Here is a 26,962-nt window from a genome sequence, read left to right on the forward strand (position 1 = left end):
CAGAATCAAAATCTTGTGAAGGATTAGCACCGCTTTATAAAGCCTTATTAAGGCCACACCTGGAAAATTCTGCATCCAGGTTTGGTCCCCACATTACAAAAAAAGATGTCGAGACTTTGGAAGAAGTGCAAAGGAGAGCAACTAAGATGATTAAAGGCCTGGAGACTAAAACATATGAAGAACGGTTGCAGGATTTGGGTTTGGCTAGTCTAGAGGAAAGAAGGACTAGTGTAAGGTGACCAATGGTCCTCCTTTAGAAAGAACAGTCCTTCTTTTGTAAGTTCTGTCCTCTCTCGAAAAATGTCCTCCTACATGTCCTCCTTTTCGATATTTGAAGACTAATCTGTAAATCTCCGTATTTGATCGATGCCGATCCGATCCGTTGCATGTGATGTGACGTATTTGTATTTGACATGACGATTCGTCAAGGCTCGGTACAGTGCGGCGAGACATGATTATGAGACGCATGCACTCCACAGAGTTTTGAGAGAATGCGCTATGCGCAAGAGTGTTCCATGCGCAAGAGTGGACTGCGCGCAAGACTGTTTCCTTCTTACCGAAACACGACATGGCACACACGCAAGCATTAGACTCACTTTTTTCTCAGTGAATATTCAACCATACACAGGTGAGCACAATAGTTCACGTTTTATTAATTCATTATCTGTTTAATAATTTCCAAATAGGTATAATTTTATTTACAAGTTTATTTGCTTATGTTACTGTTTCAGTTTTAATAATTAATTTTATTTATTCAATTGCTAATGATTTTTGGAAAAGTGAGAAATCGAGATTGAATGTTGATACTCTAGCTGCAGCACTTGCCGTAAAATTCAATATGAAGGATATTTCTTGTTCAGATATTTCCAATAAATTGTTAGAGGATGATTAAAAAAAATTCATCCAATGGAAAAGTACTAATTTAAATAATAATTAATAGGCATGTAAGCATAATTACAATATAAAATATTATTGTTACAAATGTTTTGTATTATGCATTTATCATATTACAGTGTATTCTGTATTATTGTTGCAATGAATAAAATGCTTCTTTTATTTACGATATCTTTTTTCTTCAATTTATTTATGACCTTCTCGTTGTAAAAAAGTTGGTCACCTTAACTAGGGGAGAAATGATAGCCGTATTCCAGTATTTGAGGGGCTGCCACAAAGAAGAGGGGGGCCAATCTATTTCCCAAAGTACCAGAAGGCAAGACAAGAAACAACGGAGGGAAACTGGTCAAGGAGAGAAACAACCTAGAACTAAGGAGAAGCTTCCTAGCAGTGAGGACAATTAACCAGTGGAACAGCTTGCCACCAGAAGTTGTGGGTGCTCCAATACTGGAGGTCTTTAAGAAGAGACTGGACAACCATTTGTGCAGAATGGTATACATTTTCTGCTTGAGAAGAGGGTTGGACTAGAAGACCTCCAAGGTCCCTTCCAGCTTTATTCTGATTGATTGATTGATTGATTGATTGATTGATTAGCAGTAGGGTTGGTTCTGGCACCTTGGTAGGAGGTTATATATTGTGTTTTTGTGTTTCTCTTTTTATTGGGTGCTATGCACAGCTTAGGATCTCCAGAAGAGACAGCCAGCCATCTAAATCCTTTAAATAATTCGTTGTGCTTTCCTAGTTGTTAGGGCCCAATTGAGCCACGTTCTGCTGTTGCTTCAAAATAATGAATTAATCCATTTTAAGCGTTGGTGTGCTGCTTTCTCTATTACTCCCCTCGGAGCCTTAAAAGTGTCATCCATCCAGTTTTTATGGGCCAGGAAAAGCTTAGTCGACAGCCGAAAAGACTAGAGAAAACAGATGGCAAAGGAGCGTCTGCATTTATTGCATCGGTTTTTCAATGCTCAATTCAGAGGAATGCTTGCTCAAGTTAATTTCAAAACAGTTAGGAAAACAGTAAGCCTTTTGATTTACATGCAAAAATCCCCCCCCCATTTCAAACGATTTATGGTTCCATTCAAACATACGTTTGCAAAAAATTAGATTTTTTTTTTTTTTGCAGGCAACTTTGCAAATGCTTTGAAAATAATTAACAAATGTCTCGGCTTCCTACGTGTTACACCTACGAACACTGAAAAGCAGCAATGGTGGGTTGGTCCCGGTTCTGTCCGGTTCTATAGAACCAGTAGAAAAACTGGCGGGAGGCTCCGCCCACCCACCCCGACGTCATCAGGGGTGATCTGCGCATGCGCAGAAGCACATGCGAAGCGAGTAGTAAACCGGTAGTAAAGGTAAATAGAATCCGCCCTGTTCCAAGCTCTAACTTCTGGTGGCAGGCTGTTCCACTGGTTTTTTATTATTATTATTATTAATTTTTATTTTATTTTTTATTTGAATTTATATCCCGCCCTTCTCCGAAGACTCAGGGCGGCTTACATTGTGTAAGGTTAATTGTCCTCAGCAAATTCCATCATCTTTCCCAACCATTCTTCCATGGTGGGTAATATTAATCTTTCTATCCTTGTTCATACCATAAAAAAAATAAAGATTGGAGTGTACAGAGCGTATGCAAATAATTCTAATTAGAGCTAATGAGGGAATGAAACCCATTCTCTTGAAGGCCCAAGGTTGACTCAGCCTTCCATCCTTTATAAGGTAGGTAAAATGAGGACCCAGATTGTTGGGGGCAATTAAGTTGACTTTGTATAAAATACACAAATGGATGAAGACTATTGCTTAACACATTGTAAGCCGCCCTGAGTCTTCGGAGAAGGGCGGGGTATAAATTAAAAAAAAAAGTTGCTATTGGAGAATGGAATAGAATAGAATTGAATTGAATTGAATTGAATTTATTGGCCAAGTGTGACTGGACACACAAGGAATTTGTCTTGGTGCATATGCTCTCAGTGTACATAAAAGAAAAGATACCTTCATCAATTTTAAATTTAAATTTAAATTTAATTTAAATGAATTTTAAAATCCATCATTTTAGTATTTAAAAAATGTGAAATCTATGCCCAAAAGTTGAACATATCAGAAAAGAACGCATATAAGTTATGAAGCTAATTATTAATACCTGTTGCTATTACTATCAAAAGTTTTTTCCCCACTCTGACTTTTTCTTTCTTTCACTTAACCTTGCTTTTAAAACAAACATTTTTTTGGTAGTTCTGTGAAATTTCCCATAGGAGGCACTGTGAGTCTATTGTTATCTTCTACCTTTACTATTAAAGATCACCAAGGGTTCTTTTCAACTCTTAAAAGTAAACTCTTTAAAGGAAAAAAAAGGGGGGGGAATGGGTGGGCCGGCTTGTAATTGTTTGGCATTTCAATATTAATCATGACCATCGGATATCTGGAAGCACAGGTGAATAGGGTAGGCATAAATGCTTGAATAATTCAATGTACTCCTGTCTCAATTCTTTTCAGTTTTGAACACAGGATCAATGTACTACAACAGGGGCAGTGGTGGGATTCAAGTAATTTAACAACCGGTTCTCTGCCCTAATTATTTCTTCCAACAACCAGTTTGCCAAACTGCTCAGAAAGTTAACAATTGGTTCTCCCGAAGTGGTGCGAACCGGTTGAATCCCACCACTGAACAGGGGTCTCCAACCTTGACAACTTGAAGACTTGTGGACTTCAACTCCCAGAATTCCTCAGCCAGCTTTGCTTTGCTGGCTGAAGTATTCTGGGAGTTGAAGTCCACAATGTCCACAATCAACACAGTTGAGCGTGTCCAAAGGTATTTTACGAGAAGAATTCTCCACTCCTCTGAAACCAATAAAATACCTTATTCCACCAGACTTGATATCCTGGGTCTTGAAAACTTGGAACTTCGTCGCCTTCGACAGGATCTGGGTTTAGCATATAAAATCATCCGTTGTAATGTCCTTCCTGTCAATGACTTTTTTAGTTTCAATAACAATATCACAAGAGCTACCAACAGATTTAAACTCAATGTCAACCGCTCCAGTTTAGATTGCAGAAAACACGATTTCTGTAACAGAATTGTATATGCTTGGAATGCATTACCTGACTCTGTGGTTGCTTCTCATAACCCCAAAGGCTTTACTCAAAAACTGTCCACGGTTGACCTCACCACTTTCCTAAGAGGACTCTAAGGGGCGTGCATAAGAGCACAAACGTGCCTACCGTTCCTGTCCTATTGTTTCTTCCCCTATGTATATATATGTTTATAGTACCTCGTTTCTCCTCAAATATACGTTCATATATTATATAACCCTTTATGCAATGCTTGTATATATTGTTATGACAAATAAATAAATAAATAAAATAAATAAATAAATGTCTTAAAGTTGCCAAGGTTGGAGACCCCTGTACTACAACTAAAATAATAGCTGGGATTGCTACCTTTTAACATGTCCTTAAAGCGATCATGAGACAATCAAATATGTTTCAATTCTAAGGTAAATTTGGCCTAAAATATCAAAATATAAGTTGGATTCCTAGAACCAGCAGAACAGTAGGTGTTCGGTATTTGTTTCATTTTCTCTTCCAAAGTTTTCCTTTTTTTAAAAAATTTGCATTTATATCCCGCCCTTCTCCGAAGACTCAAGGCGGCTTACACTGTGTCAAGCAATAGTCTTCATCCATTTGTATATTATATACAAAGTTAACTTATTGCCCCCAACAATCTGGGTCCTCATTTTACCTACCTTATAAAGGATGGAAGGCTGAGTCAACCTTGGGCCTGGTGGGACTTGAACCTGCAGTAATTGCAAGCAGCTGCTGTTAATAACAGACTGTCTCAGCAGTCTGAGCCACCAGAGGCCCTTTCCCAAGTATATTTCCATTGTCTTTTCTATAAGGCTAGTCCCATTTATATTTTTCAATGTACATCATAACCAGGGGTGGGTTCTGCCGGTTCGCAACGGGATTGCATTTGCTTGCTTGCTTTGCGCGCACATGTGTGTTTCTGCACAGAAGCTTCCTGATGATGTCTGAGTCGGTGGGCAGAGCCTCCCAATGGTTTTACTACCAGTTCTTGCCAGTGGTGAAATCTGAACCGGTTTACTACCGGTTCTCCGGCTGCACATGCACGCTATGGGAGCGTATGCGCAGTGCGCACCACACACCAAATGTGAGGTGCGCGTGCGCAATGCACATCAAAAGGAGGCATGGAGTAAGTAGAACAGCGCACATGAGGGGGGTGATCAGCTGCGGCACACAATCTTTTTTTCTTCTTTTAAAAGCATTTTTTTTTACAACCTATTTACTATTTTAAAAGTAAAAAAAGAGACTGACGATCAGGCAGCTCAGCTGCGATCATCAGAGCCTTTTTTTTTACCTTTTAAAAGCATTTTTTAAAAGAAGCGCGTGCATGCGTGGGGGGGGGGCTGGGGCATGGGGGGAGTCACACGCACATGCACGGGGCTGCAGGCTGCGAGGGGCACTGCATTATGGGTGTGGGCATGCAGGCGCATAATCTCCCTGAGCTCCCCCCGCTTTTGGCACACGACGGCAAAAAGGTTAGCCATCACCGGTATAAGGTCGCCTGGTTGAGCAAGGGTTGGACTAGAAGACCTCCAAAGTCCCTTCCAACCATATTATTCCATGTCCTATGTTATTAGGACATAGGCTGGGAAGTGGCTCAACAGGCTAATGTAGTCTGTTATTAACACAGCTGCTTGCAATTACTGCAGGCTCGAGTCCCACCAGGCCCAAGGTTGACTCAGCCTTCCATCCTTTATACGGTAGGTAAAATGAGGACCCAGATTGTTGGGGGGGCAATAAGTTGACTTTGTATATAAATATACAAATAGGATGAGACTATTGCCTTACACAATGTAAGCCGCCCTGAGTCTTCGGAGAAGGGCGGGATATAAATTCAAATTAAAAAAAAAATTAGGAAAATTCTGAAAAAAACACCTGTTGAATCTCTTCTACTCATTCACTGGGGTCAATCTTTAACATACAATGAGAGTAGAACGAAGTTCATTAAAAAAATTTCTAGGAAGAGAAGGTTACGGAACAAAATCGGATTTACTGAAGACGTTTTCTGATAGAAAACTTGCATTTTTGAGCCTTATATCCTCCTAAGGGGAGAGATGAAAAGAAGAAAAATGGTTCCTTCTTCCTTTAAAAGCCTAAAGTTCTCAATCAGAGAAAAGCCAATGAGAGAAGATAAAGTCATCCCCATATAGAAAAGTAGCGTCTAGTCCACCAAAACAATTTCATTCCTTTCCAAAAGGCACAATGTCCCCAGCATTTTCAGCATCTAACCATGGAACAATTAATCAAGACCTTTCCACCCTCTCCGAAATTCTTCTTGGAGCCTGAATCCTTTTGTAGATAACGCCAAAGTAATATCGACTGAAATATAGAAGTTTCTCAACACGGAACAGAAAATCTCTGCTTCTCCCTCAAGAAGCCCCCGAAAGCCTCTGGTGGCTCAGGCTGCTAAGACAGTCTGTTATTAACACAACTGCTTGCAATTACTGCAGGTTCAAGGCCCACCAGGCCCAAGGTGGACTCAGCCTTCCATCCTTTATAAGGTAGGTAAAATGAGGACCCAGATTGTTGGGGGCAATAAAAGTTGACTTTGTATATAATATACAAATAGAATGAAGACTATTGCTAACATAGTGTAAGCCGCCCTGAGTCTTCGGAGAAGGGCGGGATATAAATGCAAATTAAAAAAAAAAGCAATTTCCTTTGATTTAACATCAATTAAAGTTGAAAGTTCAGGAGCATTCCGCAGAGATTATTGGGTTTACTGCTTTTAGGCAACCTGACCTTCACCGCCTTATGGTGGCTGAGGTTCCCCTGCTATGCGGTGTCCGACTGCCATGAACTGTGTAGAGCAGGGGTGGGTTCTACTTACCTTTACTACCAGTTTGCAACGGGGCTGCACACACGTGTGCGCTTTTGCACATGCGCAGAAGCTTCTTGATGACGTCCGGGTCAGTGGGAGGAGCCTCCCGTCAGTTTTACTACCGGTTCTTGTGAACCGGTCCGAACCAGGGGCAACCCACCACTGTGTAGAGGGGGAATGAAGTCTTCTGTCCCCCCTCGCCTCCGTCCGAGCGATGGCTTAATTAGCCGGCACTATCAGCTCTGGCAGCAAACTAGCAAGCATCTGCCAAGTGTCTCTGTTATCTCCCTCGACGCCGATGAATCTTCCAGGAACAAACAGTACTTCAGCTCTTAGTTAAGCAGTTAATTTGCCTGCTACAAAGAGGCACAGCAGCCCTTGCTGCCTTTATATCCTGTGGGGTGTGGCTTCATGACTCAGCACTTCCTAGGCCTGCCCCACCCCTGCTTCTGTTGTTTCCGCCTCTCCTGCCTACGAAACCTAGGGTCCAGCCAGGCCTGATTGCCATCAGCTGGGTCTGGAGGTGTGGCTTGGGGGGGGAAGAGTCAGGGGATGGAGGCCGCCAGGGAAGCTGGTGCTCTGGAGGTAAGTCCTGATGGCCCTTCCCCCTCACTTTCCAAATCACTTTCTGGTAGGAGGCCTGGCTTGGGGGCCGCAGACACAACATGTAGATGTCCTGACCTGGTTCCCAAACACGACAAGCAAGCGGTTTTTTTAAGCAAAACGTTTCCTTTATTAGGAGCACCAGCAATCCCAGAAAAGGCACACACTCTCTCTCTCTCTCTCTCTCTCTCCCTCCCTCCCTCTCTCTCTCCCGCCCTCCCTCTCAGCAGGCTAACAAAGTCTCTAAGTGCCTGTGGAAAGCGAAACTCATTCTCCTTTTCCCTGAAATGGTTCCAACACACCAGGAGTCTCTCATTCACCACACTTGTAGCGAAAGTCCTGTAAGGTGCTCCCGCCCTTTTTCCAGTAGAGACACACATACACACACACTCCGAAGGCGCGCCCGACTCTGAGCACCGCAGATTCCAAGAAAGATTTCCGAAACTGTTCCAGACAGGATTCGGAATTTTGGACTCTCAGTGGCTGACCGACAGGGAGACAAATAGTTGACTGCCACATCTATTCATCTCCGCCCCCTGCCTTTTATCCCCAGAGCTAGGGAGGGGCTTAGTTAGCAGTGGTGTTAGTAGTTAGCTCTTCCGTCCCAAGGACTGGCTAGAGTCCCGCTGCTCTCCTCTCCACTGCCTTCTGCACATCTGTGCATCAGACACAAGACCCAGTTGTTTCTCATCTTCCTCGTCAGTCACCTCCAGACCTGGGAGCTGTTGATTATCCATCTGAGAGCTGACAGATGGTCTAGACTCCACCTCTGTCTCTCTCTCTCTGGCAGCTCCATTCCCCCTTCCCCCTTGGAGCTCTCAGATTGCCTTGAGGCTGGCCCCAACTCCCGTGCTACCTCCCCATCTGATTCAGCTGCCGGAGGGGCCGGTGGTCAACAGGCCAAAACAGAAGGAGGGAATGCTTGGGGAAATGAAAGTAAGTGCTGTGTCTCCTCCAGACACTGCCTCAAGGTCACCCAATTGAAAGAAGGAGGGAAGCTGCATACCACACTGTGCTTGGACTCACTGCTATGAAAACATCTTGCCTGAACCTGATTGGTTACACAGGGGTGGACAATGAAAGGGAGGGAAAAAAGTAAAATTTAGAGATTTCGGCGTGCGATTCTCCGTTCTGGCTTTGCTAGATACACTGCAATACACTCGACTCTAATAAAACTAGACCTTTCTCAACAAATGAAGCCAATGAGTCATTTCTATCTAGAGGTTGAAGCTGTGGCAGGCCAGACACAACCTCTGACTTCCTCTGAAGTTTCCACATCCTACGTGCGGCCCCTAGGGTCAGCTAGCTTTCGATAATATGCAGAAGTTGTAGAAATCAGCGGCTGTTCGGGATTACCTAGTAAGGAGTCTCCCATGCAGGATCTCTGCACCATTCCAGAGGCAGCGATGGACTTCTGCAATCTCACGACATTATCTATATTCGGCAGCTGAGTTGATTGATTTTTGGCAAGTATCTAGCATTGCTGAAGAGGCAACCTTCCCTTTTTCTGCATTGACATTCTGAAGAGCTTGTGGGTGGACTGTTTTGTGGCACTCTGCCTCCTGGCCACAATCCAACCTCACTACCCTTCACATAAAGACTCAGCCAGTATATCTCATGCCAGGGGCTGTCGTTAAAACTGTTGCCATCGACACCGTGTAGAGATAGTACCTTTGTGGCATCGTATCTGTAGGAGAAGGAGTGGTAGAACCTGGAGGCGGAGTGAAAAAGGGAATCAGCCTAGAACCCCTAAGTAGCTACCAAGGAATTCAGTCTGAACTCCCTCGAATATCATTAACCTTTATTTCACTATAACCAGGTACTGACCACGAGTTGAGCAGATTCCTGTGCATAGCCTGTTAGCAACACGTCAGGTGCAAAGAATTCGCACTGTGTGTTAGGTTGCAGTTCAGAATATTTATGGTTCAAGACTACATACAAGAATCTAGTCAACTAAAGTTCAACACTAAACTGGCGCCAGGTTAGGATCAGCGGAATTCGCAAGAGGTTGGATTTGGACCGTTTGTGAGAATGTAATGACTCTAGGTTGGTGACCCATTTAACTCCACCTCCCACTTTTGCTTGTTCTTGTCAGACAAAATCAGTTTAATTCAGGGGTGTCAAACTCAAGGCCAGCGGGCTGGATCTGGCACTCGGGGTGCTTAGATCCGGCCCTTGGGTTGCTTAGATCTGGCCCTCGGGGTGCTTAGATTTTTTTATTTATTTGCATTTATATCCCACCCTTCTCCGAAGACTCAAGGCAGCTTACACTAAATTAGCAATAATCTTCATCCTATTTGTATATTTATATACAAAGTCAACTTATTGCCCCCAACAATCTGGGTCCTCATTGTACCTACCTTATAAAGGATGGAAGGCTGAGTCAACCTTGGGCCTGGTGGGACTTGAACCTGCAGTAATTGCAAGCAGCTGCTGTTAATAACAGACTGTCTTAGCAGTCTGAGCCACAGAGGCCCCTAGGGGTTGCCCTGGAAAGTGGACCAGCCTGTGATACTTCTGCCAGCGTTTTTCACTGGCAGAGGGTTTCAGAAGGCCATCGCAGCAAAAAATGGAGCTCAGGAACCCGTTTTCACTGGCAGAGCACTTGGGCCACCACAGGCGCCCCCGACAGAAGTGACGTCGAGCTGTCTACGCCCACCCTTGCCACGTCCACCCTTCAACCACTCCCCCTCCAAGGTCAAACACAACCCTGATGCAGCCCTCAATAAAATTGAGTTTGACACTCCTGGTTTAATAAGACCTTGATGTGAGAATCTGATCTTTCCTGGCTGACTATGTGACAAACTATCCTAATAACTTCATTCTCCGATAGAAACCTTACTGGGGGAGTCCGTAATAACTATGAAACAGTAATTTCCGCTCCATATACTTGAGCCATTTAGTTGGGGAGGTCTTTCAAACAACTAGAAAAGGCATGGCACGAAGAGAAATAAATCTGGGTCTCTGCTGTTTAATTATTAATATTTATTTCACTTACTTAATTTCTTTAATTTACTTTATTGCCAGAAGAGGCCAGAACAGTTTATAAGAGGACTATAAAAACAAAATTGTGACAAAACTGTCACAATAAAACCCACAATGCTTATTTATACATCCAAATAAAAATATGGCCAAGAAGAATGAGTCAGTAGAAGATAGGGAAAAAAAAAACAATCTAAAACATTCAAGGATGAAACAGCTGGCTAATTGAAATTTCTACTACTACAATCTGTCGGTTTAGCCGATTATTGAAAGTTTATTCTAAATTAAACTCCTGAACTTCATCACTACTTCAAGGATACGGAAGTGTCTAACAAGGGGTGTTATTTTATGCAAATCAAAAGGCAGAACTGTTTGAAAAATCTATGGGTACGGACATTCCTTGGGAGCTGGTGAATACAACCTCTGTTTTACACAGTCACACTGGAAAATGAGCTGGTGAAGGTAAGATGTACGTTCAGTATTTATCCAGGGGTGTCCAAACTTGGCAACTTTAAAACTTGTGGACTTCAATTCCCAGAATTCCTCAGCCAGGAATTTGGGGAGTTGAAGTCCACAAATCTTCAAGTCTACAAGTTGCCAAGTTGCCACAAGTCCACAAGTCCATTCTGGGAGTTGAAGTCCACAAGTCTTCAAGTCTACAAGTTGCCAAGTTGCCACAAGTCCATTCTGGGAGTTGAAGTCCACAAGTCTTCAAGTCTACAAGTTGCCAAGTTGCCACAAGTCCATTCTGGGAGTTGAAGTCCACAAGTCTTCAAGTCTACAAGTTGCCAAGTTGCCACAAGTCCACAAGTCCATTCTGGGAGTTGAAGTCCACAAGTCTTCAAGCCCACAAGTTGCCACAAGTCCACAAGTCCATTCTGGGAGTTGAAGTCCACAAGTCTTCAAGCCCACAAGTTGCCACAAGTCCACAAGTCCACAAGTCCATTCTGGGAGTTGAAGTCCACAAGTCTTCAAACCCACAAGTTGCCAAGTTTGGACACCCCTGATCTAGGCATTATCCCATTTTTTTTTAATCTCTTTATCCAAATTTAGAAGATTGCCCGGCTTCTTAACGACTCTGGGCAGCTTCCATTAAAAATAAGAAAAACCACTTCTTGAAGGTTCAAGTTAAAAAAAAGAAAAGAATTTAGGAGATGGAATAATTGTAATGAAATCTTTCTGTCTCAACCACTCAAAGCCTGAAAAAGGAAACTGGATTTTTAACAGTTCTAGATCGTATCACAAAGGTACTCAGGAGGCTGGAGGCTAAAAACATGTGAAGAACATTTTCAGGAATTGGGTATGTCTCGTCTAGTGAAAAGAAGGACCAGGGGAGACATGATAGCAGTTCTCCAATATCGGAGGGGCTGCCCCACAGAAGAGGGAGTCAAGCTATTCTCCAAAGCACCTGAAGGCAGGACAAGAAGCAATGGGTGGAAACTATTCCAGGAGAGAAGCAACTTAGAACTAAGGAGAAATTTCCTGACAGTGAGAACAATTAATCAGTGGCCTTCAAATGTTGTGGGTGCTCCATCGCTGGAGGTTTTTAAGAAGAGACTGGACAGCCATTTGTCTGAAATGCTACAGGGTTTCCTGCCTGAGCAGCGGGGTTGGACTATAAGACCTCCAAGGTCCCTTCCCACTCTGTTATTCACTTATACCCAGGGGTGAAATGCTCCCAGTTCGAACTGGATCGCGCGCCACAGCTGATCACCCCCCTGCGTGCTGTTCTACTTACCCCATGCCTCCTTTTGGCGTGCAATGCACGGGAGCGCACCTTGCATTTGGTACGTGGTGCGCATTGTGTGCACGCAGCACGCATGCGCAGCCAGCGAACTGCTAGTAAACCGGTTCAGATTTCACCGGTGCTTATACCTTGCAGGTATTTTTTTATTTTTATTTATTTATTTATTTTTGCACAACATTTTGTGCATCACACAAAATGGTTATATAGTATATAAACATATATATGAGGAAATATGAGGAAGTATAAGCATATATGTTATAAGAATAAAAAAACAACAGGACAGGAACGGGAGGCACGTTTGTGCTCTTATGCACGCCCCTTATAATTCCTCTTAGGAATGGGGTGAGGTCAATAGTAGAAAGTTTTTGGTTAAAGCTTTTGGGAGTTTGAGAAGAGACCACAGTCAGGTAATGTGTTCCAAGCACTGATGATTCTGTTACAGAAGTCATATTTTCTGCAATCTAGATTGAAGCGGTTAACATTAAGTTTTAATCTATTGGTTGCTCTAGTATTATTGCAATTAAAGCTGAAGTAGTCTTTAACAGGAAGGACATTACAATAGATGATTCTATGAGTTAAACTTAGGTCTTGTCGAAGGCGACGGAGTTCCAAGTTTTCTAAGCCCAGGATTTCAAGTCTGGTGGCATAAGGTATTTTGTTGTATTCAGAGGAGTGGAGAATTCTTCTTGTAAAATATTTGTGGACACGTTCAATTGTACTGATGTCAGAAATGTGGTGAGGGTATGGAGGTGACACTGTTAAACTGACTAAGAATAGTGAAGACGGGTAACAGTTTCTGCAACTGTCACTCTGCATTTTATGCAATTGCTGAGTTATGCTGTGGGCACTACATTTGGGGCTTTCCTTTAAGCCCCACCAAAACACACACACACACACACAAACCATGGTCTTCACAGCTCCCCCACTAGCCGTGAGTCACAGCCGTAGGCTTGTAGAGACAACCATCTCAGCTTCTTCTTCGCTCCCTCCCACCATGAAACACCTCTCCTCCCTTGACAGGAAGTTGCTATAAGTTGCTTTGAGCATGAACACCTCCTTGTAAGCTGCTAGAAGGACTCCAAGGCTTGAACACGGGAGTTCAGAATGACATTTAGTCAGCCTAGAAAACCCACTATTAGACATTCTTTCACTTACAGTGGCAAAATAGCTGCACCTTCCAATGGTTACACTCCATGGTTGTATGCAAAGACCCTACTTAGAGCAGGGGTGCCAAACTTAAGTCCCACAGGTTGGATCCAGCCCACGGGGATGTCCTGGTCTACCCAGTGCATATAGGAAAGATTGGGCCAGCGTATCTTCGGCCTGGTCCAGTGGTGGGTTGCTCTCAGTTCTGTCTGGTTCTATAGAACCGGTAGTAAAACTGGCGGGAGGGTCCGCCCACTTGCCCCAATGTCATCAAGGGGCTTCTGCGCATGTGCAGAAGTGTGCATGCTCCTGTTGCAAAATGGTAGTAAAGGTAAATAGAACCCACCCCTGCCCTGGTCTACCGAATGTGAAGAGGAAACATGCCAGCAGTTTGGGAAGTGGCGTCAAACTGGCCATGCCCAACCAGTTTGCCACGCCCATCTGGTTCCCACACCTCCAGTTGGCCACGCCCCCTCCCCAAGGTCAACCACAGTCCTGATGCAGCCCTCACTGAAATTGAATTTGACATCCCTGGTTTGGAGGAAGGCGTCCTCCTTAAGATTGCAGTGGAAGAAAACACACACTGGTGAAATGTTACTGGTTTGCACCGGTTCGGGTGAACCGGTAGTGATAAAAACTACCGGTTCAGGCAAACTGGTAGTAAAAAAAAAAGCTACTGGGTCCTCTGAACCGGTATTTCTGACGATCAGCTGTGCCGCGCGATTTAAAATTGCTAGAAAGCAGGAAATCCCACTTTCTAGTGAATCTAAATCGCACCGCACAGCTATTCCCCCACCCTCACTGTTCTACTTACCTTCCCAAGCCTCCTTTCTCTGTGCACAGCACATGTTTGGTGGGTATTGCACATGTGTGTGCACACAGCGTGTGTTTGCCTTCCACCACGCATGCACGGCCAGAAAACCAGTGGCAAACCAGTCCAGATTTTATCACTGGAAACACAGCATCTCTTCAGCTACGGGCCCAGCTGTAGCTGTCTTGTGATGGAGAGGGAATGGTATACAAGCCATGACTCGGGTATTTGAGGGAGAAAACCCACCGGGTAAATTGTGTTGCTGCCCACCAAGGCTGAGCCCATATGGGAAGAGGTCCAGAGTGCATTTGCTAAAAATACACCCGAAAGATTGTGAACTAAATCAGACCAGTTTTGTTTACAGTCCATTGAGATGAGCGAATAAATTTCTTTTTTTAAAAAAAACCTATCCACTCTCTGCTCCTTTCCTGCGGTCACTCTTTTTGTAAATCTAAATGGGGATGTTGAAAGAAGGCCAAACACTAAATATAAAAGAAGGAGCCAGCGAGAAAGCCCGAGTTCTAATTCGAAGAAGGGAGAGAGAAAAGAGGAGGATTTGACCTCTCCATCCTTCCTGCACGTACTGGAGTAAGAACCGTGGAATTGAATGGGGTTGACTTAGAAGAGAATAGCAGAGTTGGAAGGGACCTTGGAGGTCTTCTAGTCCAACCCTGTAATAGGTAAGGGCCGTAATAGCTCAGGCTGTTAGAAGCCTGTTATTAGAACACAGCAGCCTGCAATTACTGCAGGTTCAAGCCCCACCAGGTCCAAGGTTGACTCAGCCTTCCATCCTTTATAAGATAGGTAAAATGAGGACCCAGATTATTGGGGGGGCAATAAGTTGACTTTGTAAATATACAAATAGAATGAGACTATTCCTTATACACTGTAAGCCGCCCTGAGTCTTCGGAGAAGGGCGGGATATAAATGTAAATAAATAAAAAAAACCAAAAAAAAAACCAACCCTGCTTAGGCAGGAAATCCTACACCACTTCAGACAAATGGTTATTCAACATCCTCTTAAAAACTTCCAATGTTGGAGCATTCACAACTTCTGGAGGCAAATTGTTCCACTGGTTAATTGTTCTCACTGTTGGAAAATTTCTCCTTAGTTCTAGTTTGCTTCTCTCCTTGCTTAGTTTCTATCCATGGCTTCTTGTCCTGCCCTCAGGTGCTTTGGAGACTAGCTTGGCTCCCTCTTCTTTGGGGCAGCCCCTGAGATATTGGAAGACTGCTATCAGAATAGAATAGAATAGAATAGAATAGAATAGCAGAGTTGGAAGGGACCCTGGAGGTCTTCTAGCCCAACCCCCTGCTTAGGCAGGAAACCCTACATCACTTCAGACAAATGGTTGTCCAATCTCTTCTTAAAATCTTCCAGTGACTTCCACTTCTGGAGACAAGTTGTTCCACTGATTGATTGTTCTCACTGTCGGGAAATTTCTCCTTAGTTCCAGGTTGCTTCTCTCCTTGATGGGTTTCCACCCGTTGCTTCTTGTCCTGCCCTCAGGTGCTTTGGAGAATAGTTTGACTCCCTCTTCTTTGGGGCAACCCCTGAGATACTGGAAGGCTGCTATCATGTCACCCCCTGGTCCTTCTGAGTAAGCAATATGTAGCCTTGGGCTGCGTGATTTCAGCGATGGTTCCTACAGAAATAGCAAGCTGATGCATTGCCTGTATTTCTATGAGAGGAATGATCTGATGGAAATCTGGACTTCAGCTGTCTATCATACCTTTCTAAAAATGTACCAGCGTAATGATATATAGGCAGGGCCAAAACACTTCTCACAGTAAAGATGAATGACAGTTGCTTCCCATTTATTTAATTTTTCTATGGAGATTCTTGAGTTACACTGATGATGTTACCTAACTGGATGTCATGAAACATCTGCAAGGAAACAACCAAGCTCAGAGAGCACCAAGGACTCCTCCTCCTCCTCCTCCATTGTAAGTTGAACCCCAATACAATCTTCTATGGAAATTCTCAATCATCCAGGTCATGGTTGTCCCAAAAGTGCTTTTTTTCAGAAGACAACTGGACTTTGTTTTTCCTTGAAGAAAGTTTCGCTGAACTGAAAAAGCTTCTTGGATGAGAAGCAAAACTTTCTTCAAGGAAAACCAAAGTCCTGGATGACTGAGACTCTCCATAGAAAATTGTGGAAGTATCGGGGCTCAACTCACAACTGAAGCTCCCACACCGATGTCCTTTCAAGCATTGTGTTGGCCTTCCCCTTGCCAAGACCGCTGCGGTAGACTGAGACAAACAGATACACAATGCAAGAAGACCACAAATGCTGCAGGCTTTCAAAAGCTAACTAAATTTAGATCTTCCAGAGCCTTCTGATGCTGCCTACTTCAGCTCTTCGCTTGGTGAATCTAACTGGTCTTTGAAAAGATACCGGTGATTTTGATTAAATAGCAGGCTTCATTCTCACTGGCCGGTCCAATCCCGAGATTAATTTTAACCCAGTTTGTTTCCTTCCAGCATGCTTTGCTATCTGGGATGTTGGAGAATGTAGCTAGTAGGTTAGCTAGCTACCTAGAAAACGGGTTTACCGAACACACTTCTTCGCTTTTATCTGAATTGTTATACTGTGTTTCCCCGAAAATAAGACCCTGTCTTATATATTTTTTGCCACCAAAAAAAGGCACCAGGTCTTATTTTCAGGGAGAGGCGATATCGTCCACTGACTTATCTTACTTGTGTGCATCATCCCCAGCCTCTTTTTCACTATCAAGAGTCCTTCGGGAACTTATTTGTCTGGCAAGGCCAGCAAGGATCTCCTGAAGGCCTCTGTAGCTGATAAAAGAGCTTTGGATTGATTCAAAGCTCTGTTATCAACTACAGAGGCCTTCAGGAGAGCCTTGCCGGCTGCAGAAGAATTGTGCCAAGGTGTGTGAAGCCTGGCTGCAACTGTCCGAAGGTAATCGGTAGGGCAGCTGCACTACCCCACATCTCCACCTTAGCTTAATTGTTAGCTGTGCAGCCTGGAGTGGGCGGGGTCTTAATTAGGGCTTATTTTGGGTGGGGGTAGGGCTTATATTGGGTGCACGTGTAAAAATCAAGATAGGACTTACTTTCTGAGTAGGTCGTATTTTTCGGGGAAACACAGTATGAACAAAACTTTCCTGTAATCTTTATACCGAACAAAATGGATGTCCTATCTATCCAATGGTGGAATTCAGCCGGTTCTGTCCGGTTCGGGAGAACCGGTAGAGGCAGCTGCAGGAGGCTCCGCCCACCTGCCGGGATGTAATGCTCGAACACTGTGCAGGCCAGTGGTGGGTTTCAAAATATTTTACTACCGGTTCTGTGGGTATGGCTTGGTGGGTGTGGCATGGCTTGGTGGGCGTGGCTTGGTGGGCATGGCAGGAAAAGGATACTGTAAAATCTCCATTCCGTCCCCTCTCCAGGGGAAGGATATTGCAAAAATCCCCATTTCCTCCCCATCAAATGGGACTCGGGAGGCAGAGAATAGATGGGGCCGGGGCCAGTCAGAATTTTTACTACCAGTTCTCCAAACTACTCAAAATTTCCACTACCGGTTCTCCAGAACTAGCCAGAACCTGCTGAAACCCACCTCTGGTGCCTGCGCAGAAGGCCATGTGCGCATTCACATTTGCAAACTGGTAGGGAAGAAAGTAGATCCAACCTCTGTTTCTATCCTATGTGCAGATGGAGGAATTCCTAGCAAAATCAATCCATTGGAATCCAATCATGGCTGGGGAGAAATCAATAAAAAGGGTCCACAAAAAGTCAAGATCCTGGCTGTGCCTGGAAGATCAAGCTCTCCGACTTTTTACTTATTTTCTCATGCATTCAAACAGTCATAACTCAAAAACTCTTGGCTTTGGATTGTCCTGGTTTCTCCTGGGCTTTCGTGGATATCATCAGAGAATTGCTAAGGTTGTCATTGAAGCAATTGAGCAAAGAACCCATCTATGGAAGAGACTGAGGTGTCCTGGATGGGTGATTTATTTATCTGAATGTTGAGTCTTTGTATTTACCATGTATGTAATTTTATTCCTGTATTTTCTTTTATCTGTTTTACCCTGGAATTAGATCCTGTATTTTATTTTGTTCTATTTTTTTATATGGTCATAAGATTAATCAATTAATAAAATATACATCTATCTATCTATCTATCTACAGTATCTTTCTATCTATCCATCTAACCATCCGTCCATTTATCCATGCATCTATTCACCATCCATCTATTCATCATCCATCTATTCCTATCCATCCATCTATCCATCCATCCATCCCTACCAATCTATCTATTCCCTACCAACCTGTCTATTCATCCATCCATCTATTCACCATCTATCCATCTATCCATCCATCTATCCCTACCAATCTCTCTATTCATCCATCCATCCATCCATCCATCCATCCATCCTTCCATCATCCATATCTATCTATCTATCTATCTATCTATCTATCTATCTATCTATCTATCTATCTATCCATCCTTCCTTCTTTCCTTCCATCATCCATATCTATCTATCTATCTATCTATCCATCCATCCATCCATCCATCCATTCATCCATCTATCATCTATCCATCCATACCTACCAATCTGTCTCTATCTATCTATCTATCTATCTATCTATCTATCTATCTATCTATCTTTTTTTTTTTTTTTGTTTACATTTATACCCCGCCCTTCTCCGAAGACTCAGGGCGGCTTACAATGTATAGGGCAATAGTCTCATTCTATTTGTATATATTTACAAAGTCAACTTATTGCCCCCCCAACAATCTGGGTCCTCATTTTACCTACCTTATAAAGGATGGAAGGCTGAGTCAACCTTGGGCCGGGCTCGAACCTGCAGTAATTGCAGGCTTTGTGTTCTTAATAACAGGCCTTACCAGGCAGAGCTAAACCGGCCCTATCTATCTATCTATCCATATATCTATCCATCCATCTATCCATAGATGGATATATCTATCCATCCATCCTTCCTTCCTTCCTTCCTTCCATCATCCCTACCTATCTATCTATCTATCTATCTATCTATCTATCTATCTATCTATCTATCTATCTATCTATCTATCTATCTATCTATCTATCTATCTATCTATCCATCTATCTATCTACCTATCCATCCATCCATCCATCCATCCATCCATCCATCCATCCATCCATCCATCCATCTATCATCTATCCATCCATACCTACCAGTCTCTCCCTCTCTCTCCCTCTCTCTCCCTCTCTCTCTCTCTCTCTCTCTCTCTCTCTCTCTCTCTCTCCCCACATCTCTCTTTCTGCCCCCTCTTGACTTTTTTGATCCAGCTGTCCGCAATAGATACCCATCCTATACTGAAATTGCAGTAACAATAAGAAATATGAGAAATGTTTATATTCTCGTACATGAAATGTCTGCAGGAAAACCACCAAGCTCAGAGAACATCAAGGACCCACAATTCAACCTTCAAACACAAATATTATCTTCTATGACAATTTATTATCCTCTTCTTTTGTACTTCAGGATAAAAGCATCGATTACAGAGAAAAGGCTCGTCTTCGGTCCCTGCCGCTATTGTACCATATGGTCGGATGGCTGCTTTTACTATTACGTCTCCAAGACGTTCGTCAGTTTTAGCACTTACAAAGCAGCAGCTGTACACAACCATGAATGAACGAAGCGACGAGAACGGAACACTTTGTCCCCGGATTCACAGCTAGAGAAGCTGCGCGCAGAATTAAATATATTCATTGCAAGACAGGCCTTAAAATATTGCAAAGCCTTTACGAAATCTCAGCAACCCTGTTTGGATAACCCTGTAAATTAATTTCTCAGTGCGGCTGCAGGAAGGATGAGTTATGTGGAAGAAGGCAGAAATTCCCCATCAGTGTATCATATGGAATTCAGATTTATGGACGGATGAGAATATTTACGATACCTTTACAAAGCAATCTCAGGGAGCTGATGCAGAAATAATTAAGCAAGCAGTCGAGAGGCTATTGAGCTATCGAGCATCGCACATTCATCTGGGATCTCAAACCATTGTCAAAACACAGGCCACACGTATTCCCAAAGAATGAGCTCTCACAAGCAGGGACTTGGCTATCTGGGGTTCCACCATAGAAGGAAAAAGGGACACCTGAAGAGATGGATCTGCATACTTCCACATGAGAGTCAAATCATGACTGTGAATTATTTATTATAGTGAATTTTATAGTTCCTGATCGAGATAACAGAACTGGACTACAAGACCTCCATGGTCCCTTCCAGCTTCTGTTCTGTTCTGTTCTGTCCCGTCCCGTCCCATATTCTATTCTGTTGTTCTGTTCTGTTCTGTTCTGTCCTGTCCCATCCCATATCCTATTCTGTTGTTCTGTTATGTTCTGTCCCGTCCCATCCCATAATCTATTCTTTTGTTCTGTTCTGTTCTGTTCTGTTCTGTTCTGCCCCATCCCACATCCTATTCTGTTGTTCTGTTCTGTCCCATCACGTATTCTAGTCTGTTGTTCTGTTCTGTTCTTTTTTTTTTGTCAAGTTTTTTTAACTTACATATAAATATTTTGAATACAGTGTATTGTCCAGGCATACCATTTTACAAAAAGGAAAGGAAAAAAAAGATAACACATGTATTGATAATAATAATATAACAAAATAATTCTAACCATATTTATAATTATATTATATTTATGTTCCTATTAAATGTATTGGCATACATATAATTATAAACAACATTCATATTTTATTTAAATATAACAATACTCTTTTTTCATCTTCTACCTCTTATCTCTAACCATTGATAAAACCTATTCCATATTAAATAGTATTCTGTGTCTCCTTTATCTTTTATTTTCAATGTCAATCTATCCATCTCTGCACAGTCCAATATTTTCCGCATTATATTTTCATCTAGTGGGGTGTTCTCATTTTTCCAACATTGTGCAAATACGATTCTCAATGCTGTCGATAAATGTAGCATTAAATATATAGTTCCTTTGTCATAATTCTCTGGTATTATACTGTACCTAACAAAAATATTTCTGGTTTAAAGTCTATTAATCTATATTAATAGATCTATAATCTATAATCTATTAATCTATATTAATCATCTTCTCCAACCATGTATGTATTTTTGTCCAATATTTTCTTGCCTTCACACATATCCAACACATATGATAATAAGTACCTGGAGTCTGATTGCATTTCCAACATTTGGCAGACATGTTGTTAAACATTTTTGCTAACCTAGCCAGTGGTTCTGTTCTGTTCTGTTCTGTTCCGTTCCATTCCATTCCATTTCGTTCCGTTCCGTTCCGTTCTGTTCCGTTCCATTCCGTTCCATCCAGTCCCGTCCAGTTCCAACCCAACCCAACCCAACCCAACCCATCCCATCCCATCCCATATTCTATTTTGTTGTTCTGTTCTGTTCTGTTCTGTTCTGTTCTGTTCTACTCTACTCTACTCTACCCTCTCTTTATTCTGTCCTGTCCTGTCCTATCCTGACCACATCAAAATATTGGGTTTTACCGTGAAGATCCCCAAAAAGAATTCCACAAAAACCATTATCTTGGAGCAAGGATGGTTTCCAGAGCTTTATAGGATCTCAGCATAGACATGCATTATGTACATATCGCCAATCTGATTTAAAAAAAAAAAAAGATTAATTAAAACTGATACTTACAATTGCATAACCAGATACAGATGGCTTGAACTCTCGTAAATGTCTTCCAGGGCCACAATATTTTCATGCTTGATCCTATATAAAAAAGAGTAGAACAAGGTAAAAACTAAGCACCCAGGGGTGGTACATTTATATAATTGAGCTAGATGGGTGACCTTGGGCCAGTCATTTTCTCTCCACCCTTGGAAGCAGACAATGGCAAGCCACTTCTAAAATCTGGCTAAGAAAACTGCAAGGATTTGTCCACTAGGAGTCAATGCTGACTAAGAACGATATTCAAATTAAGTCCATTTATCTATAGTATACAAAAACCCATTAACCTCTTTTTTGCAAGGTTAAGAGCCTCTTCTTGAAGATTAAACAGCAGGGGGCAGCATCCGATTAACCATGGTTAGGTTCAAAGGTTAAGCAGGCTTGGAGACTGAATTAGCACTTGATGAGAAATCTCAGAGCTCTAAAACAGACTGAGAAGTCAAAAACATGGTATATAAGCCAACAGAAAGCTATTTTTGAGACGGTCAAGGCCTGGAGGTGTTTCTGAGGTCACCAAGAGTCAACTTGAAGAAGCGACTTGTTCAAGCACCTGCTTCTCTCTAAAACATGGATACCAATCCAAATAATTAGGACAGATGCTCTTGGAGCTCAACATAATTAAGCAGGCTTCAAAGCACGTTGATAATTGGGCTCGTAGATTCAAAATCAGCCCTGGTCTAAAAATTTATTCCAAGCGGTGGCTTGAATACATTCTGGTACTCAATTATTTTGAAAACCGATCTGACAATTATAAGGCGCTTAGCTGAAGAAGCACAGAAACGTCTCTAATAAATAAATATTACGGTAGACACAGAAATTAGAGTCAAGAGATATCGTGTACTATCTGTCTATCTGGAGAGAATAATTTTATATTTCATTCTGTTATACCATACTGTGTCTAACTACAGGAAGAGGTAACATTCAAGAGAGATAGGCCCTAAAAATTGAAGGTTTCGTGTGATGTGATGATTTTGAACATTTCTTTTTTTTTTTTTTTATTCAAAAAGTTTTACAAAAAAATTTTTCCCCCTTTCCCCCCCTCCTCTCCCCTCCCTTCACAACCCCCCTCCCCCCCCCCGACTTCCCGGAACGGGCACAAGGTATAGTTAAAAATAAAACAAACATATGCTAAAAAAATTTCATCCCAACTTAATTATACCCCTACAATCATCAATTCCTAACTTCCCCCAAAAACAATCAAGAATAATACATCATAATCATTCAAAAACAGTCTGATAACTCTTAGTCTGATATCTACGTTGAATATAGTCAATCCATTTTTTCCATTCCTTTAAGTATCTTTCTTGCGTATTATCTTTCAAAAAGGCTGATATCTTCGCCATCTCAGCCAAATTGGCAACCTTCAATATCCATTCTTCTATTGTAGGTACTTCTTTTTTCTTCCAGTATTGTCCTATTAATAATCTTGCTGCTGTTATTAGGTTTAAAATCAATTTAGTCTCAATTATTTTGAACATTTCTTGAAGTTAATATCTTCAATCATCTAGAGGCCGTCTTTGACTTATGACCACAGCAGGGACCAGAATTTCTGTTAGTAAGCAAGACGGCTGTTCAATTAGTTGCACCCAGTGATGGGATTCAGCCAGTTCTCACCACTTCGGGAGAACCGGTTGTTAACTTTCTGAGCAGTTTGGCAAACTGGTTGTTGAAAGAAATCATTAGGGCAGAGAACTGGTTGTTAAATTACTTGAATCCCACCACTGGTTACACCTGTTGGAAGTAAAATCCGGTCCATGTCGAAGCCGGGAGAGAGACGCTGGAGAAATAAATTGGAGGCAGGCTGCATTTTGGAAAGGAGGGCTACGTTTATTAAGGAATGAGAAGCAAAGTAACACAGCAGTCAGTTCTGGGGCAGCTTACAAAAGTGAGTGGATGGATATTTATGGGGTTCTAGGACTTTGTGATTTAGATGCTCAGGTTCATTGTAAAATGTACCTTCATCTGTGCTTGAGTGTGCCCGTTTAATATACTAATTATTGTTGCCTGACTCTTAATTCGGCTGTGAGGTCATGCCCTGTCCTTGGAGCTGGGTGGGGAATGTAGATTTGAGGCATCTTTGGCTCTCTACTTTTTAGTCTGATCAATTCCAGCCTTCTGTGGAGGCTGCAGCTGAAGGCGTTTTGTTTATGAATGGAGTAGTTTGTGAAACTAAATATCCATTCACAGGGGCCGGCCGCTTGAGTGGTTTTGCTTCCTGGGGTGGGTGGGTGTTTCTTTGCTAATATGGGGGCCTTCTTACATTAAATTCTCCCTATGCAATCAATTTTATGTGGTTTGTATTTTTTTCCCTATGGTTGTTAAGCAAATCATTGCAATTATTAAGTGAATTGTGTGGGCATTCATTGAATCTAGCTTCTCCCATCGACTTTGCTTGTCTGGGAAGCTGGGAAGATCACGGAGGTCGTGCGCGCATGGGCGGGGGTGCAGAGCACATGGGAGGTCACCTGCAAATGCGCGGGGACAGGGCACACAGGGGAGTGGGAGTCACGCACGCATTGCATTATGGGTGTGCACCCAGTGCCAAAAGGGTTAGCCATCACTATTCTATACTGTCTCTTACTTTGAATCTAATACATAATTCATTCATCATCACTTCTCTCCTTCCTTCCTTCCTTCCTTCCTTCCTTCCTTCCTTCCTTCCTTCCTTCCTTCCTTCCTTCCTTCCTTTTTTCCTCCCTCCCTCCCTCCCCCTTCCCTTCTCTTCCCTTCTCTTCCCTTCCCTTCCCTTCTCTTCCCTTCTCTTCCCTTCTCTTCCCTTCCTTTCCCTCCTCCATTCTTTCTTTCTTCCTTTCTTTCTCCTTCTTCCCTCTCTCCCTCCCTTCCTTTTTCCCCCCTCCCTCCCCTTTCCTTCTCTTCCCTCCCTCCCTCCCTCCCTCCTTTCTTTCTTTCTTTTTCTTTCTTTCTTTCTCTCTCTCTTTCTTCTTCCTTCTTCCCTCCCTCCCTCCCTCCCCCTTTCCTTTCTTCCTTTTCCTTCCTTCCTTTTCCTCCCTCCTCCCTTTCCTTCTCTTCCCTCCCTCCCTCCCTCCCTCCTTTCTTTCTTTCTTTTTCTTTCTTTCTTTCTCTCTCTCTTTCTTCTTCCTTCTTCCTCCTCCTCCCTCCCCTTTCCTTTCTTCCTTTTCCTTCCTTCTCTTCCTCCCTCCCCCTTTCCTTTCCTTTCCTTTCCTTTCCTTTCCTTCCCTTCCCTTCTCTTCCCTTCCCTTCCCTTCCCTTCCCTTCCCTGCTCCTTCTTTCTTTCTTCCTCCCTCCCTCCCTCCCTCCCTCCTTCCTTTCTCACATATCCCAATCCAACTGCATTCAATTCGCTTTTATGTTTCTCTGCCGTCCCTCTCATCCATCAGAAATTCTTGGATATCCATTTTTATTTCCGGCAAAAACAGTCGATTCCTTTGCAGTACATTACACACCATCCACTGCCTATTGAACCCTTTCCGTTCAATACTTAAACTTGAATATATTCATTGGATTCTAGATTTTATTTTATTTTTTAAAATGGCCCAAAGGGAAAAGGTGAGTCATCATGCCTTACACAGGACTGCTGGAGGGCTGTGGAGAAAATTAAACACTGCAAGGTAATCAACGAAAGTAGATAATTACCACAAAAATAATTCATTGTTCCCAGTCAATCTAAGACAAGTTGAAATGAAGCCACTTCCTTTATGGAAAAGGGAGAAGAATGAGAAAAGGCAATTAGCGTAAGATCCTGTGTGATGCTAAAGAGAGTTTAGCATTGCCAAAGCTGAAATTGTAGTTTGCAGCCCCTTGTTTATTTTTGTTAGAAGAAAGGGTGATGTTAAAAATTATTAGACCTAGAAGAAGAGGATACGAGATTTGGGTGGCATCAGGGCTGAAATCCAGCAGGTTCAGAAAGATTCTGGAGAACTGGTAGCGGAAATTTTGAACAGTTTGGAGAACCAGTAGCAGAAATTTTGAACAGTTGTAGAACTGGTAGCGGAAATTTTGAGCAGTTCAGAGAACCAGTAGTGGAAAGTTTGAACAGTTCGGAGAACCGGTAGTGGAAATTTTGAACAGTTCAGAGAACCGGTAGTGGAAAGTTTGAACAGTTCGGAGAACCGTCAGTGGAAATTTTGAGAAGTTCAGAGAACCGGTAGTGGAAATTTTGAACAGTTCGGAGAACCAGTAGTGGAAATTTTGAACAGTTCAGAGAACCAGCAAATACCACCTCTGGCTAGCCCCAGAATGGGGTGGGGATGGAGATTTTGCAATATCTTTCCCCTGCCATGCCCACCAAGCCACGCCCACCAAGCTACACCCACAGAACCGGTAGTAAAAAAAATTGGATTTCACCATTGGGTGCCATGGGATACGAAAGTTAAATTCATTGTTGGTTTTGGAAATCCTTTTATTACATGTGCCATCCTGAGAATTTGAAACAAATACAAACCTAGAATATTAAAAAAAATTACCTCTATCGCTACCTCTATAAGAAGAATATATTATAGGGAAGAAATGGCAATTAAACAGAAAGGGTTACGATATGGTGACCTATGAGAATACTCCCAGGGCATAATTAAACTAAAACCCAGAGAAGTTTTAATATCAGAAGGTTTCAAATGTCAGTGGTTTTCGTATACGCAACTTTCTCAGAACGGCTTAAAATTGATTAAAATTAAAAGTGAATGTTTTTGAACAGAACAAAAAACCATGTTTTAAATAGAATTATAAGCCAAGAGTGACTGTCAAAGCGGATACTTGTTTTGTTAAAATTACCAGCAGAAGAATTAATTAAAAATTGCATAATAAGATGAGCACAAAATTTTCAATAAAACATGCAAATTAATCAATGGGAAAGCATGCGGGCAGATCGATTGAAATTTACTGTATTTTATAAAAAAGATTTCTATACAAATGATACATAGATGGCAGTTATCACTGGATAAATTGTCAAAAAACCTACAAAAGGGACTTCAAGCATATGCTGTGAGAATAAAAAAAATGTAAAAATCAAGAAGGAATATTTTGCTATCTCTGGTGGGCTTGCAAAAAAAAAAAAAAGCAGTATTGGACTGAAATACTGCTCCATGGCATAGGGCCGGGCTATTTACGGGACCGCCTGCTGCTACCGAATACCTCTCACCGACCCGTGCGCTCTCACAGAGAGGGACTCCTCAGGGTGCCGTCGGCGCGACAGTGTCGTCTGGCGACGCCCAGGGGAAGGG

The 26,962-nt window shown here is 42.5% G+C and overlaps 1 protein-coding gene across 2 annotated transcripts in view; it reads right to left on the reverse strand.

Moving 5' to 3' along the window:
* Positions 1-26,962, reverse strand: part of CAMK1D (calcium/calmodulin dependent protein kinase ID) — a 218,362-nt gene that overhangs the window by 45,610 nt on the left and 145,790 nt on the right. For both annotated transcript variants that reach the window (XM_058191375.1, XM_058191376.1), the window contains exon 3: positions 21,732-21,806. In XM_058191375.1, coding sequence (XP_058047358.1) covers positions 21,732-21,806 — 75 coding nt within the window. The remainder of the gene's footprint in view (positions 1-21,731; positions 21,807-26,962) is intronic.

Source organism: Ahaetulla prasina, chromosome 7, assembly GCF_028640845.1.
Source record: "Ahaetulla prasina isolate Xishuangbanna chromosome 7, ASM2864084v1, whole genome shotgun sequence".
In the NCBI taxonomy this organism is placed as follows: Eukaryota; Metazoa; Chordata; class Lepidosauria; order Squamata; family Colubridae; genus Ahaetulla; species Ahaetulla prasina.